The sequence below is a fragment of the Lampetra fluviatilis genome, chromosome 28 (assembly GCF_964198595.1).
Source record: "Lampetra fluviatilis chromosome 28, kcLamFluv1.1, whole genome shotgun sequence".
In the NCBI taxonomy this organism is placed as follows: domain Eukaryota; kingdom Metazoa; phylum Chordata; class Hyperoartia; order Petromyzontiformes; family Petromyzontidae; genus Lampetra; species Lampetra fluviatilis.
The window spans coordinates 1,820,815-1,837,166 of record NC_136302.1 but is presented as its reverse complement, the minus strand read 5'-3'; the positions used below and the strand labels follow the sequence as shown (position 1 = coordinate 1,837,166).

The following is a 16,352-nucleotide window of genomic DNA, read 5'->3' as shown; positions in this document are numbered from 1 at the left end:
CTAGTCCAGGATTGACACCTCGTGATCGTCCATCATAATACGAGCCTCTATATTCTAGGCCATGTGACAGAATCCCTCCAGCCCCAGTCACTGCTCACAAGTCAAAATGTCTCCACTCTCTTTGGAGCAGCGGTGGTCCTGAGCCAATTTTGTTGTTGTTCTTGTTGTGTTTAGTTTGTTGTCCCTCCCCCCACACCTCCGGTTTACACGGTTGGCTACGTACGGTGCAAAAAGAAGTTCAACATACATAGAGACACATGCGTATGCGGAAAATTCCACATTCCTGCGGCGGTGGCCAGTCTTTTTGTCTCTCCACGGGACAAACCACGGAACGGGTCAGACATCTCAGGATGCACAATCTAGGGACGTTATCTCCGAGAGCCCGGTGTGTTTTAGGCGGCGACTCGCTCACAAGACGATCTCCCTACTGGCGAGCACGGGGCCGAGTGTGTGCACAGTGGTGGCTGCCGGTGCCGGTGCTCGGGGTGCTCTCACCTGTGGCGCAGTGTGCGGCACGACTCGAGGAGGAAGGAGCTCGCCTGCTCGAGGTTCGAGTCGAAGCGCTCGAGCAGCCTCTGGCATTCTGCACGGCTCGCCAGCCCCAGGCTCAACAGCTGCTCTATCTGGCGCACACAGCGGGCAGCGGGAGGGGGGGGGGGCCGTGGCGATGGCAGATTAGACAAGAACAACAACAACAACGACGATGACGACATTACGAGCACAAAATTAAGAGACTATTTTTACATCACATTACGCCCACTGAGTTACGTAGCTTGATTCCTTGCAAAAAGGTATCTATTTGGCGTCAACACCTCCTGTTTTAGTTCCAGAAGGGTTAACTTATATTGTTACTTTTTCAAACTTTGACACTGGGAAAAAAAAAAGTTCCCATAACCGAATGTAAAGCTCGCGGCGTCAGATGCTTCCCAGCTGTGTCCTTTATGAAAAATGTTTTTCTTGTATTTTCAACAACAAGCAGAAGAAAAACAACCCAGAGCCACCCGTGTGTCGTAATCGCCCGTGGGGGGGGGGGGGGGGACGTGGAAGGCCTCTCACCTTGAGGTAGTGAATGGCCTGCGGGACGTCCCAGGCGTGGCCGTGCAAGGCGGCGTGGCATTCCTCCGTCGTCACCCCGTGCACGCACTCCAGCACCTTCAGCGGACACGGTGAGGGGGGGGGGCGGATTCATTGGCGGACAGGCTCTGCTGGACACTTAACTCAAGCCATGCCCCGCTGGCGTGGTTCTGGTGAGCGATTGTCAACTCCCGAATGAAGGAACCAGCAAAGCGATGCCACCTTGGGCGGCGCCAACAAGTGAAACATCCGGGCCGGGCTCATGGGGCTGTGAGGCCGAGCCGTGCTCTTCTGGCGCCGATGCGACGTGGCGGGCAGGGCGCGCGTCAAACATCCCCCGTGTAGCCTTAACGGACTGTCGGGGCAAGTGCTGTTAGTGAGCACCTGTGAAGGCTGGCACGGCACACGAGGGGGTGGGTGGCCAGCACCATCGCCCAGTGGCGATGTTTTTACAAATAGCAACCAGGCACTTATTTGAAGTCGAGACGACCGAGGGGAGACCCCCGGAGCCGGTTAGGATAGTCGTCACTGGTGTTGGCCCTGAACGGGAATTGAACTCGGGTCGCCGGGCTCGTAGCGCAGCGTAGCGTGTGTGCAAGCGGTAGTTGAACTACCGCTTGCACACACACGCGCGCTCTGTGCAGCGTTCTCATCTGTGCGTGTGCAAACCAAGGCACTGCCCTCCTGAGCGTGAGCAAAGCTCGTTCACAATAACGAGGTTATCTCTCCAGGGTTGGGGAGAAATATTTTTTCCTTATAATTACGTAACGGATTACGGTTAAACGAAGAGAGAAAAAAATAAAAATTCTCAGACTGTGCATGTCAGTCACAGAGCTTGGCGTGCCAAGGCCAGAGGAGTTGTTGTTTTTTCTTCCACATTTTACGTCGAGGCAAGATACGAGGGTGTTGTGCAACAGAAGGATGGGTTATTTTGTAAAACCAGTTTTTTTTTGCCTCTTCGTCAAAGGTACATTTGGGGTACACCGTGTATCCTTCAATCGCAGCGAAAAGCGCCGGAGGCACACACCGAGGTTCAACAAAGCAAAGGCCACTTTTGCTCGACGGGTTAATGAGGCCTCCGACCGGAAATGGCAGCAACAGCTGAATCACGGTGGCAACATTCAAAACACATTTCACAAGGGCCACTTCCCCGCAAACACTCCACAGACACGCCAAAGCGCCGAGCTTGTGGATAATTGTAATTACGTCTTAAAGTGCCATTAAAATGCTTTCGGTTTACAGCAGGATACAATATCTCCTTGCATTACGTCAACCCCTCGTCTCTCTGCTACTTTCCATTGGCCGCTTTTAGAAGTTCCTCGCACATCGATTCCAACTCGGGACTGAATGCCTCACCCGCACCGCACGCAGCCGCCCTCGATACAGGATGGGACATTTAATTCTCTTTGCCGGACTCGGCTTCTGAACTCCCTTTCACTCTTCTGGTCTTTCAAGCCCCCATAACGGGCGATGCGCTCCGTGGAGGACTCGGCTCACGATCGGTAGAGTGCGAGGTTCGAATCCCGCTCGCTAGTTCACTTAGCCAATCGTCTTACAAAAAATAGATGACTGTGGTTGTCAAAAAAACTGAATTATTTTTTATTTTACGAGGCAAGGCCAAACCAAGCTCTATAGCTCTTTTTAAGAAGCGACCTGGCCACAAATGACAGCTCAACGAAGCGCCTTATCGCGTGGAAATCTATAGCAGCCAAATTACTCTAAATGCGTGATGTTGATTCTAAATGTGGAAGGAAAAACCGGAGGACCTGGAGAAAAATACACGCGACCACGGGGAGAACATGCAAACTCTAAATATACAACAGACGTCAGGGTCGAGATCGACCCCACGACCTACTGCATACCAGGCGAGGTAGTCAAATTCTCGCCACCGTGGCGCCCACTAAATGCACAGGCTGGCACCCGCTATGGGAATGTGAAATTTCCACCAATAGTTGGGGGCCATCGATGGAGAGCAGCGTCATCTCCACGCTTGTTTCAGCAGGGAGAAGCTTGCCATCTTATCTCTAACTCTTCTTTGTTGCTAGCATTACTGGCCTTAGTAAAATGTTATTAAAAGTCAAAGCAGCTGTTCAAGAAAGCTGTGGGGTGGTACTCAGCTCATGTGATTATTATTTTAGTGTCCTATGGAAAGACTCTACCCTGCCATGGGAATATGGAATTTTCACCAATGGCTCAGGGCTGTAATCGTGAGAGGAGCACCGCCTCAATGCTCGTTTGAGCAGGAGGTCACTTCTACATCAGGCGACTATTATTATATTACTCGTGCCAAAGGGGAAACTTTCTCGGGAGAGCGCCCACCATGTCACGATAGATCAATCAGTTGGTTCGCAGGTGCAAGGTGGATTGTCACGTTGCATTGCAGGACCACCCAGCAGTGGATTGATCATGGCTGAAGATGACTGGGAGGAGGGGGGGGCGGCCAGACGCTCACCTGTCTGATCTGCTCCTGCGCGCTCAGGGAGTCGAGTCGGGAAAACTCCTCACAGACGCCCTCCGGGGTCCTCGCGGGCTCAGAGGTCGGGGGCTGTGACCTCTCGTTGGGGTCACTCTCTCGCAGGAAGCGCTCGTACCTGCGAATTGAGGACGTGAAGGCCGCGGTTAACGCGAGCACGCGCCAACGCGCCAACACGCCAACACGCCAACACGGCAACACACGCCCGTTTCACTACATAGCAAGCAGCAACGCACTCGTACTGTTGGATCCCGGAAGCCGAGCTCGCTTCGAGCCTGGACAGCACGCGGATGGGCCACTGCCAGGGCTACGTGGTGGGGAGCAGAGGACGGCGCGGCGAAGCACAGGTCCGTTGTTGTGCCGCATTTCTACACTACGGGACATCTACGCTGCCCACCTTCGCCAACCCGGCGCCGACCAGCGTGGCGAAGAAAGTAAAGTCAGATAAGCAGCCATGACCCGTGCGAAGTGGGGGAGGCCCTCGTCCAGCTGTGGACCAACATGTGCCGTGCTACGAGGGGTAAGCCGAGCGCACAGTAGCTGCGTAAACATTGCTCAACACCGCGTGACACAGCGGTGTGCCGTTAGTTGGCAACGCTGCCGTGCGCAGAAGTGCGCGATGCAAAAGAACATCGATTACTGACAGAAGAATGGAGTCGGGCAGTAACAGGAACCGTCAATTGGCCGAGGCACCCTGAGGATAACCTTCATATGAATACAGTCCCACCGGGGTGAACACGCACCGCTTAGCTTCTGCGAGATCCGACGCGTCAATGTCGAGGATTCGAGCGAAAGCGGCAGACTCGGCAAGAGCAACTGCGAACGTCCACCTCTCCGCTCACCTGTCCAGGTAGGCCGGCTTCTCGGGGAGGAGGTAGTAGTGGGTGCTGCTCTGCTTCTTGCCGTCCTTGATGATGGGCAGGATGCACGGGCCCCGCGCCGGCTGCCCGGAGCAGCAGCCCTTCTCCTTGCCCAGCGTCGAGAACTTGGGGTCCGAGCCAAAGCTCTGCGTGGGAGGCATCGTCCGCTGCGGCGACGACGACAGAGCCGCCTGCTGCTGCTGCTGACACGGCGGGAGAGGCCCCGGTATGGGCTGCGGCGACGACGAGCAGCCGAAGCCCTTGGGGCTGGGCGTTCGCGACGCGCTCGGCGACAGCGGCTCCCGGGGCGGCACCCGCGGCGGGGCCTCGCCGTCCGGGCCCAGCGAGGGCGAGCGGCGCAGGGGGAGTCTCGGCGGCCGCTCCGTCGACGCCGCCGTCTCGTCCGCCGCCGCTTCGCAGCCGACGGCCCGGAAGCCGGCGCCGCTCTCGCTGGCGCCACGCGGCGGCACGCGGGGCGGGCGCGAGGGGCTGCCCGCTCCCTCCCGGGGGAGCGGCGAGTCTCGCACGGGCAGCTTGGGGGGCGGCCGCTCCGCCCCGTCGCCGGAGCCCGACGACAGCGACTCGCGCAGCGGCGCCTTGGCGGGGCCCTCGCCGCAGCCGCCGCCGTCCCAGGACGCGCTGCTCTCGGGCGCCGCCGCGACCGGCGGCCGTCGTTGCCGCTCGGCGCCGTCCCCTCCCCACGACAGGGACTCGCGCAGCGGCGCCTTAGCCGCCGCCAGGCAGTCCTTGCCCCACATGTAGTAGGAGACCTCGGCCGACCAGCGGTAGCCGTTGCGCTTGGCGGGGAGCGGGGGGATGGGCGCGCGGGGCGGCACCTCGGGCCTCTCCTCGGCCGCGCCGGTGCCGCCGGGGGACGGCGTCGTCGCCGTCGAGCCGGCGCCGGGCTCGGAGTCGCACGAGGCCGGGGCCGAGGCGCGGGCGGCGCGGCACGGGGGATCGCGGGCGCGCAGGCTCGCGCGGTGCAGCTCCCGCAGCGCCGCCACGCTCTCGCGCTCGTACGCCCGGTTCGCGGCTCCGCAGACCCCGGCGGCGGTCCTCGGCACGGCCCCGGTGGCGGACGCGTAGAAGTTGGAGAGCAGGTCGAGCGTCGAGTCGCAGCCGCCCTCGAAGAACACCGAGTCCGAGTCCAGCGAACGCTCCGCGGCGTCGTCCGCGTCCCCCCCGACGCCGTTGCCCTCGAAGTCGACGCCGCCGCCACCGTGTCCGTGGGGCGGCACCGCCGGCAGCCGGGAGTCCCGGTCCGCGACCCTCGAAGACGGCGACCACGCCGCGCACGGCGGGATGTCGTAGTGCGACCGCCCTCCGGTCGCTCCGCCGCCTCCGAACGCGATCGCTCCGCCGCCGCCGCAGTCGCCGATGGCCACCGCGGACCGGGGCGCCGGGCACAGCGGGCGCGGCGCGGCGCGGCAGGGGCTGTGCGGCGCGGGGGACGGGGAGTTGTCGAGCCGTCCCCCCTCGGCGCAGGGCGGCGCCGGCGGGAGGGAGAGGGGGCCGCCGGCGGCGTGCGCGTCCGCGGGCCGCCCCACCATGCCGCCGCCAGCGAGATCACGCGTCGGGGGCGGGGGCGGCCGGCACGCCTTGCTGCCTGTGCTCTTCAGCTGGCAGTACTTGCGGAAGGGAACCTTCCGGTGGCACACATTTTCCTCCTCGTCCGCGTCGACCGGCGACGATTCATAGGTGGGCTCTAGTGGGAGGGGGAGGGGGGAAGGAGCAGCAGCGGCGGCAGCGCAGGGTCAGTCGATAGTTGAGGGACTTCAATGATGAAGGTCCAACCCACGGCGCATTCCGACCAACGTGAAGAAGCATGGCAATCGTCGAGACAGAGCTAACGTGTCCATCCGTTTACATGGATGCTTATATCGCGAGTTATATTACTTTACCCACTTGCTCCAATTATATCAACACCTTTAGTCTGTTTTGAACGATCTTTCAGATACATGTATGGGTTGGTTATTGTTAGCCCTTTAAAACCATTATCTATTGACATTGATAAATCTTAGCAATTGGCCAGTGTTGATATCTCCCTGTGGCCATGCCAGAGTGTTTGAAATTCTATATTCCTATAATGGGGCCGAATATCTGCAGATAACACGCACTCCGAACTTTTCACAGAATAGAACTTCCCCATGTATAGGTAATCGTCCAACGAGGAACGGTGGTCTGAGCCAACGCTTGATCGAAGCGTGAATTAACAGCCATACGGCAGAAAACCCGTGCCACAGGACTTAAAGGTGGGCTTCCATAGGCAGAATGCTTCCAAGATGGGCAAAATGCCACCGCTCCCTACGCACAACCACGGACGCACAGATGCTCCCTTTCCACAATACAGATAGCTAGTTGTAAGGACAATGTCCAGGCAAAGCCCGCTGCATTAATAAAAGCATGAGAAATCTTCCGCCATCGCTCCCCCCTTCAACTCAAGTCACACGTGAAAAGCCTCTCTCTCTGTTGTTGTTTCATCCCGTTCTAGAAAGACCTCGGCTCCCTACACGGTTCACCGTGCCGTCCGGTTCACTGGATTGGTTAGACGAACGCTCCAGGGTCCCCAGGTGAGTGAGTGAGTGTGCCATGGCAGTGGGGGGGGGGGGTGTGGAGAGAGAGAGAGGAAGGTCCAAGGTTTGGAACTAAAAACTCAACCAACAGCAGCTCCCACTTGATGGCAGCATTGCCAAATGTCTCTCGGACATCGGCCGGTCTCGCAATGGTTTTTTTCTTTACCTCTGTGCCCTTTTATTTATTCCCAAATGTTCCTTTTCTTAATTCGAGGCGACTAAGCGCGAGAGACCTGCTATCGGCGTGCAACGTTTGCGAAGCGTTTTTTTTTTACTTTTGGCCGCCAGAACTTTGGAACTTGGACTTTGCTCCGCTTCGGCAATGCGGCGAGCGCCGACGTAACCGCTGGAAAGTCGCGACGGTTTTGTGCGCATTTTCTTTTGCTCAAGGAGATTATACCCCAAATGCACTTGGCGGCGTCTGGGCACGGACAGAAGCAAGCATTACCCCGTACAACAAAGCCCCGCCTGAACGCCACCACCCCTGTCGTACCGCGCACACGCACGCACGCGCCGTTTCGAGCGAGCCTCTCACTTGAGGTTGCGGCTGTGGGTGGCGACGTCTCTTTTAGCCTCGGCCCGTCCGTGTGTGCGGTGGCGGCGGCGTTGCTGGGCGAGGAGCTGCGAGAGAAAGAGAATCGTAATTAAGGCATAAGCCTGGGCTCATGACGACGGCCCCGATACATGATTGGACCCCTGCCAACTGTTCGCAAAAATTCAAGCACGCCGACGATGCTGCCATTAGCACCATTACGGCTTTGAGGCCGCACCCCAGCCACTGACCCAATTCCGCGGTTTGATTCCCGCTATGCAGGAGGTTGTGGGGGGTTAGAAACAAGGCGGCCGAGCAGTGCGGCCTGTAAGAGTCCATCCCGCTACTCTCATAGTTTGCTACATGTTCACAAACAATATCTACGCTTGTGCCGAGAAAAACCCAAGTAAGAAATTATAGATTTTATAGTTCAAACATTGATTTTTATATACATTCACGAATCTAAAGCCTACAGAAAGCCGGCGATGGCTGCTATGCAGTCGCTTAGTGCCGCATATAAATGATTGCGAAGACCAAGCGCCCCTCTCTTTCCCACCTCACGTCTGTCACTGCGTGGCTTTTAAAGGCGCTGACAACGACGCAGGTGTTCCAAAGAGGCGGCGTGGTGTGAGGGGGGGGGTGAATGCTTCAGACCTTCCCCTGCACCCACAATGCGGGCGTGTTATGATATTGCATCGCGAGTAGAGATCTCGGTGGAGAATAATGCTCCCGTTTCAGCCGATGCCTCTTATTAAAACCCGCTGACGGATAAAACTGCTGAGCGGCGAGAGCTAACAGCCCCCCCCCACCCCCCAAACACGTGCATCCGCCACAATTTTTGCTGTGCCCTTCGAGCACTTTCATCGCCCACCGCACGCGAGTGGAAGAGGCGTCGAGATACATTCATTATGAACACTGTGATCTGGATAGGTGGCACCCAAGGCAGCGGGGATTCGACTCGCCATCGAAAGGTCACCGGTTAACTGTCCTGGCCGGGGACAGACTCAGCCAGGCATTCCGCCCGCTCGCATAAAATGAGAAATTGCTTTGTGGGGAGCCGACCGTGCTTGTCTGATGAGAGACAAAAATGCCCCCCACCCCCTGCCGAAATGTTAGAAATGCGGAAATGACACGAACAGAGAGGTACGATGCACCGTGCTCGCTTGAGCAGGGAGAGGCAGCGACTTCGACTCGGCAGTGTACAAATTGAGACGAGTGGAGTCTCCACCAGAACCTAGTTCACCCCTTCTCCCGGCGGGAGGGCGAGCGAGCGAAGTGAAATAGCGCGAGGGTTTGACGAGAGGCCAGGGCGGACCCCGACTTACTGCTCCGGCTGCCGCCGCCAGGGCAGCTGGGCCTCGCGGCCGGGGCTGTTCGTGGGCGCCGGCGTCGCCTGCGGCGGAGACGCGGCCCCGCGCGGGGGGAACTGAGCGACGTGCAGCGCCCGCCGGCCCGGACAGTGCCACCAGCAGCTGCTCTCCGCGCTGCAGCGGGGGGGTTGGGAGGGGGGCGGCACGGCGGGCGGAAGGGCGGGGGGGGGATGATTGCGATGCGGGGGGGGGAGACGAGGGAGCAAAGGGGGGGGGGGACACAATGAGTTACTAAAGTGCCCCGTCTGCTGTTAGGTCAGCGCCCGCTTGGACACGGATAGCGCAACCAGCGGCCGCTGCACTACATGGGGGGGGGAAGGGGCGACCACAGGGGGCGACGGGGGATCGAGTGTGATGCGGGGGGGGGAAGACGAGACAGCAAAAAGGGGGGGGGGACACGATACGTTACTAAGATGTTTCGTTCTACGCTGAAGTGGACAATGAAGACCCTATCACATGTTCAGACGGAGGCAATCGCGCCAAAAGCCCTTGCCCGAAATCTATAATTGAGAGCTCGCATCCGACCAAAGTGCATACCTGGCAACCCCTTATCAGTGCCCTACCTTATTACAGACCAATTCAGACCGTATTGGTCACCCCGTGCCCTTATACATCTCAACGTTCATCCTGCATAGTCCCATCACAAGGGAAAAACACCAAAAAGTAGACAAAACAAATGTTTCTGTTGCCCGTATTAAAACGGCTGTATGCCGTACGGACCTGAACACTCAATTTCCCCGGACTAGAATACGGGTAAACCGTGATGGGTTTACCGGAATGATAGTGTACAAGTGTTAGACTAGTTAAGAGGACAACGGAATGAGATTCAATCGTGATAAATGCTAAGGCTCATCCTGTTGTAGCAAGCAGGGTATGTCAGCCAGCACCACGCCTGGCCACCATTGTTGCTGTGCGTTTACACGCAACGCAGTGGGCACTCATTTTGGGCTGAGTCGACTTAAGGGAGGGGGTGGTGGTGGGGGGGACGCCCAGGCCCGGCTTTACAAGAGCACAGATACCGAGGACACAGCGATGACGCGACTCCGCCAGCAGGGGCCAGCATTGCACATGGATGTCGCTGTGCGGCTGAACCTGCACGACCCGTACCAGAGAGCAATGTTCCCCCGTGCATTGACGAGTCGCTGGGGCACACGCGCTAAACATTTGTCGTTCCTCCCTTAACTCACTTTTTTCTTCAATAGCGTATCCCTCTACAGCGTCCTCCCCCCGTCACCACCTCGCCAGCCCTTCCCCTCTCCAGCACTCAAACCTTTTCTCCATCAGCCAATACACGAATGTACCATTTATAATTCTTGAAAGTGTATTGACAAAGCCCTATATATATACACACACAATCCTAGATAAGATGCGATAAGCTGCCTCTGGTTGACCAATAATGCCATTATGTAATTCATGTATTTTGATGGCCAGCAAGCCTTGTATGGTCTTTTACTCGCTGCCCTGTTTTTTTTTAAATATCACGCACCCAGAGACTCAACTCACGTCGGGCACGTAGCGCACCACCAGCACCAGCCCCTCCTCCTCCGTGAGTAAAGAAAAAATATTGGGCAACATATTCCGTCACCACTGAGTCTGGCTGCATCATGTCATACGCAAACACACCACAATCCCTTAACACAATGTTAGGTTAGTGCGCATTCTTGACACACATACACACGCACATAGTGACAAAGATACCCTCCCTCCTCCGTCTAGCCTCATAGACGACTCTCCACGGGCCGATACGACAATGATTCACTGGGGGATTCACTTAAGGCCGAGGGATGCCCAAGACAGATTCCGACAGTCGTGCGTCACCGGCCAGGCATTGAAACTCCAATCTCATTTGATTGTAATGCGATGTGCAAAGTCATTGTGCCCGATCGCCTGATATAAACAGGCACACCTCCTCCTCCTCATTTCAACTTGCACGGATTGTGAAGTCAAGAATCGGCCTTCAGCCGAGAGGGCCCCCCGCCCAGTGTAGGTGCTTTAGGCAAGTGCCTCGTAACGGTGGCTGGAAAACAATAATGATAGATTACTATCCGGGCCAGGTGTCCCTCTGCCTAGAGACTTTGGCTCGCAAATCAGAAGGTTGCAAGTTCAAATCCTGGCCAAGGGGTCAATTTAGCCTCGCAATCATCATCACTGTCAGGGTCAATACAATTGGTGCTGATTTGTGGGATGTTAAAAGGAGTTGTTATATGGAAAGACTGGACCTTACCAGAACAAGGTGGAATTTCCAGCCAATGGTTGAAGGCAACCAAAAAGTAAAATATTAACTTTTCTTTTTAGCAGGTAAGGCCCCACCGAGCTACATCGCTCTTTTTCAGAAGCCACCTGGCCAGAAAGAATAGCTCAAAAAAGTGGCTTATCACGTGCACTGGACATTTATAGCTGCCAAGTTCTCTAAATCAATGTTGATTCTAAAATGTGGTGGGAAAAAACCGGTCGACTCGGAGAAATACCCACACGACCACTTGGAAGAGAGAGAGACAAGCAAACTCCAAATATACAGCAGCAGGCGTCAGGGTTGGGATCGAACCCACGACCTCCTGCATACCAGGCGAGGTAGTTAACATCTCACCACCGCGGTGCTGCACCATTGCGTGCTTGCACAGAGCCGTGAGGCCGACGGCCAGAGTTGTAGTTCTCCAAGCTGAAGCTCATTGCACACAGCTGCTTCAAACCCATTCTCGCCGCGGCCCGTGGGCCACAAAAAGCTTACAAATGTGGTGATTGTGAAGAACCCCTCCCGTTGTAAATGAAAATGTCAAAACGTACATTAAGACGCAACCCTCGTCTTAAACTCACAAGGGTTGTTGAATGATGTAAATGAGAGACCAATCGGCGCCCTTGTGCAAACAATATTCACATCTGTTTTCATTTGTTAAGACTGGTGCAGATGCTGGGGGTGGTGTCTGTGGTGCACTCCAGGAACTCAGGTGGGAGTGGGCGGGGGGGGGTATCACTGGACGAGCATCGCTGGGATTACGACTATGACCGAGTGAGCCACTGAAATTGCTCCGCGATCCCTCGGCACTGCAATTCCGGGTCAATTTTAACGATTCGCCCATCCCTCTTCACGAACTTGGGAGTTTCAACTACAGCTGCCTTCCTGCTCACCCCCCCGGCTGAGTCGAGGTGTCCCCCTGCTCCAAGAGAGATTGCAGCAGCGACGGACTCCCGAAGAGGCAGTTCTCGCTCTGACCAGTCACGGAAATTCCACATTCTCTTGGCAAGGGCTAGCAGTATCCCCACTTTCTCTCTCTACGAGTTGGCCGCTCATTTTAACCAACCCTGGGGGAACGGCAATGAGGCGAGTCAGCCCGTCCCCCCGGCACCAGCCGAGTGAAGCCCCTGGATGGGTGTCGGTGGAGTAAACCGAGCGACACCCGGCCGGATCGTCTCCCCTGCACGCATCTCCTCCCTTCCTCGCGCTCTCACTCTCTCGCGGCGTCTCTCTGTTGTCAGAGACACGAAATCCCACGGTGGAGGAGGAGGAGGGAGTGCGGATGAAACCTGAGCGGGCGGTGGGTCCGGCGTGTGGGTGTGGGGGCAGGGCGGGGTGGGTGGGTGGATGGGGGGGGTGAAGCTCATGCATTCCAGCTGTGTGCCCATCCGGCACCGCAACATGCCTTCATAATCCACACGCCCCAGCACCCCGCAACCCCCTCCCCCCACCCGCAAACGCCACCGCCAACAGGTCCGACTCCTTTTTTTCTTTTTGTTTAATGGACCATTGTTTTGTGTGCGTGCGTGTGCGTGTTTGCCTGTGTATGTGTACCTGTGTATGCGTACATGTGTGTGTGTACCTGTGTGTGTGTACCTGCGTGTGTGTACCTGTGTGTGTACCTGCGTGCGTGTACGTGAGTGTGCGTGAGTGAGTGTGTGAGTGTGCGTGAGTGTGCGTGAGTGAGTGTGCGTGAGTGTGCGTGAGTGTGCGTGCGTGTGTGTGAGCGTGCATGTGTGTGCATGAGTGTGTGTGTGTGTGTGCATGAGTGTGCGTGTGTGAGCGTGAGTGAGCGTGCGTGAGTGAGTGTGCGTGTGTGCGCGTGTGTGTGAGTGTGTGAGCGTGAGTGAGCGTGCGTGAATGTGCGTGTGCGCTGGGTGCAGAAGGGACGGAAGACAAATGGCGCAGCGGGAGAAGCTGCTCGCCGCCCAGAGGGGTTCGATACCAAAGACTAAAAACGACGTTTTATTTGACCAGGCAAGGCCCCCTGAGCTATTATATCGAGCGCTCCTCTTCAGAAGCGACCTGGCCACAAAACGATCGTGCCCGAAACCTCCGATTAGCAAGGTTGGCTACGTACGGTGCGAAAGAAGTTCAACGTAAATGCAGCTCAACGAAAGTGGCTCATAACGAGGACATTTATAGCAGCCAAATGCTCTAAACTCGCGTCGATTGAAAATGGAGGGGGGGGGGGGACCCTGGAGAAAAATCCACGCGACACCTGGGAGAGAGACACGCAAACTCCGAATATACAGCAGGCGTCAGGGGTTGGGATCGAACCCACGATTGCCTGCGTACCGGGCCAGGGAGTTAACATCTCATAGCCACCGCGGTGCCCCGATAGCAGACTCCGTTGCGGTGGTCGATTTACCCGGTGAGTTAATGCACGCCGTTTAATCTTGGATGGGTGGTGGTGGTGGTGCGATTAGAACGTTCCCCTCGCAATCTGAAGGTTGCGCCTTCAAATCCCCGGTCAGGGGTCAACCCGAGCAATAATGTGGGGTCGATAGAAACAAGTACCACTTTGTGAGACGTCGATAAGTGGTTGGCTGCCCTGTGGAGAGACTGGCACCTGCCATGGGAATGTGGAATTTACACCACTGCCTCCTCGCAGCCACCCAATGGAGATGAGGAGCACTGCCCTCCCTACGATCGCATGCGTGAGAAAGGAGACGCTCGGATATCGTTAACCAAAAGTGCGCCGTCTGCGGTAAAGTGAACTTGATGAAGAAAGACGTTGCCAACGTGCTGTAATGATTCTCAAGAGTTGACCATTGTGAGCCAAATTGCGCTGGCTCCAACCTGTGCAGCAGCAGCAATCCCCGTGATAACTAAAGGCTTGCCACTTCTCGCTCGCAAGTGATCAATTTGAATCTTTAAAAGGCAATCACGCGAGACATAGTCACGTGCATTAGCAGTTATTAACTCGGCACAGTTGGGAAGATGCAGTGGAAATGAATGCATTTGAAATTTCGTGGTAATTGCATTTTCTGGAGTTTTCATGAATATTACAGTTATTGCCGTCCTGTGTTCTAAACGGCATTCACAAAGTGCGTGCTTGTGCAGGCGGTCAAAAAGGAACAGAAAATATTCCACGATACAACCCGACAAGCCAAGCGGTGCTTTTCCAGTTAGCGAGCACCTGTTAAGGCTGGCACAGCATGGTACAGATTCAACAACCTCCATCGCTCATGCCCTGGATACTCAATTTCAGGCAGGTCAACTAACCTAGCCACCCCTTCCCCCACCACATACAGCGGGCGACGTGACGCGACCGCGGAGCTCGCGCCAGGCTAGGTGCACGGAGACCACGTGTGGAGTGACGGAAAGCCAACGACAGGCCGGAGTGACTTGCGCACGCGCCGCCCCACACTCCCGTCCCGTGTCCACCTCGCACGCACCACGCTCCGTGCCACGCTGCGAGCCAGCGACGGCTCCCTCACACGGACGCCGCCACCGCCTTCCCCCCCCCCAACTCTGCCTGCAAAAAAAATTAGCCTAGCAAAATCTGCTACAGGCCGCCCGCCAAAGCGCCGTGCGCGCACCATTGCGGTAATGCGATTACGTGCAAAATCACGTTCCGGCTGCCCAGAGTCTCATTTAACTCGAGGCAAAAATAACCCGTGTAATACGAAAATAAAGAGCCGCCCTGTGGGGTTAACTCTATTCACAGTGACGTAGGCTTCAAACCAAAGTTTGGTTAGCCTCCTTCGATTCCCAATCCTTAAAACGACTGCCATCCTTGACCAGAGCAGAATTTCACACCAGAACACCTCTTATCCTGCGGCAGTCAAAAGTTTGAATCGTAGCGAGTTGGAATCCCACAGCCAGTCTGAATTCTCGTCTAAAACTATGAAATATGTAAACGGTTTCATTTTACCAGGTAAGGCCCACTGAGCTATAAATCTCTTTTTCAGATGCGACCTGGCCACAAATGATAGCTCAACGAAGTGGCTTATCACGTGGAAATTTAAAGCAGCCAAATACTCTGTATGCATGTTGGTAAATGCAAACTTCAAATATACAGGCGTCAAGGTCGGGATTGAACCCACGACCTCCTGCATGTCAGGCGAGGTAGTCAGCCGGCATCCCAAGCTCGTCTGCATCCCCCAAGTCGGAGTAAGAATCCCGCATGAGCATTCCTTTCCCATGCCACCACAGCGTATGCTGTAAAAAAAAACTTGGCATGGGTCCCACATCCCCAAGGCAGAGGCGGGTCTAAGCACGGGGCCAAACTCCACCTCACAGCAAGAGGGCCCATTTCGTCATCAGTCATCCGTCTGCTCCTAGACCTCTTGGTTTAAGCGGAAGAAGAAAAAAGACTCGCACTCGCGTGTAAACACCGACGGCAAGGAAATGCAAAAAAACATTTTGTGCGACCACTCATTCGTGTGTCCATTTGCTTATTCACTCACTCAGTGACACGGGCGCGCGCACACTCACCCCGTACGCGCAAGCGGATTGCACAATTAGTGCCGAGCACTCGGGAGACACGAGGGCAATTGTGAATGTGTCATATTTGGGATGGGCTTTTTATAACCTCATCCTCCCATGGTGGTGTCCCTGGCACAATTAGTTAGTGATTACCGCACGCACGGCCAAGCGTGTGCGCGTGTGTGTGCAGCTGGTTGTTGGGATGGGACGAGCTCATGCAAAAAGCAACTCGTACGCAGAGAGGGAATATAACACTAGGGACTTACTCATGTATAGTATTATATATAAGCTAGCACACAAAGATAACATATATCCAGACATTAAGACATATACAAATACGCACAAACACATTTGTACAAAGATGCAATACCAGACTAAAGATTAACTCTGAAGCGACACAGTACAAATATATATGACACAATGTAAACATAGATTTCGTACAAATATAAATCATCACCCTAACAAAAACAAACACACAGACATTGCACTCTACATACACTTAAGCCTTACTATTCATATTGATGCACATCATGTGATACACAATCATGCACGATACAAAACCACTCCTGTAGAAGCACATTCAGATCGATGTTGCTCTATCCATAACGTGGGAGTATACGCACGCACACATAACCACTATTTAACACACAGATACACATTAACACACCTAGTACACATTAACACACGCACACACTAAAACGCACTTATGCACACACACAAACCACTCATACACACACCATCTGGGTAGGGCGCCACGGTGGCGAGATGTTAACTACCTCGCCTGGTATACAGGGGGTCGTGGG

General features: G+C 55.6%; 1 protein-coding gene across 1 annotated transcript in view; it reads right to left on the bottom strand.

The window, feature by feature from the left end:
- Positions 1-491: 491 nt before the first annotated feature.
- The window catches only part of LOC144942690 (activated CDC42 kinase 1-like), a 192,014-nt gene continuing 176,153 nt past the window's right edge, over positions 492-16,352 (bottom strand). The window contains exons 8-13 of the mRNA XM_078869517.1: positions 8,838-8,996; positions 7,516-7,601; positions 4,390-6,112; positions 3,527-3,665; positions 1,057-1,152; positions 492-623 (exon numbers count right to left, since the gene is read on the bottom strand). Coding sequence (XP_078725643.1) covers positions 492-623; positions 1,057-1,152; positions 3,527-3,665; positions 4,390-6,112; positions 7,516-7,601; positions 8,838-8,996 — 2,335 coding nt within the window. The remainder of the gene's footprint in view (positions 624-1,056; positions 1,153-3,526; positions 3,666-4,389; positions 6,113-7,515; positions 7,602-8,837; positions 8,997-16,352) is intronic.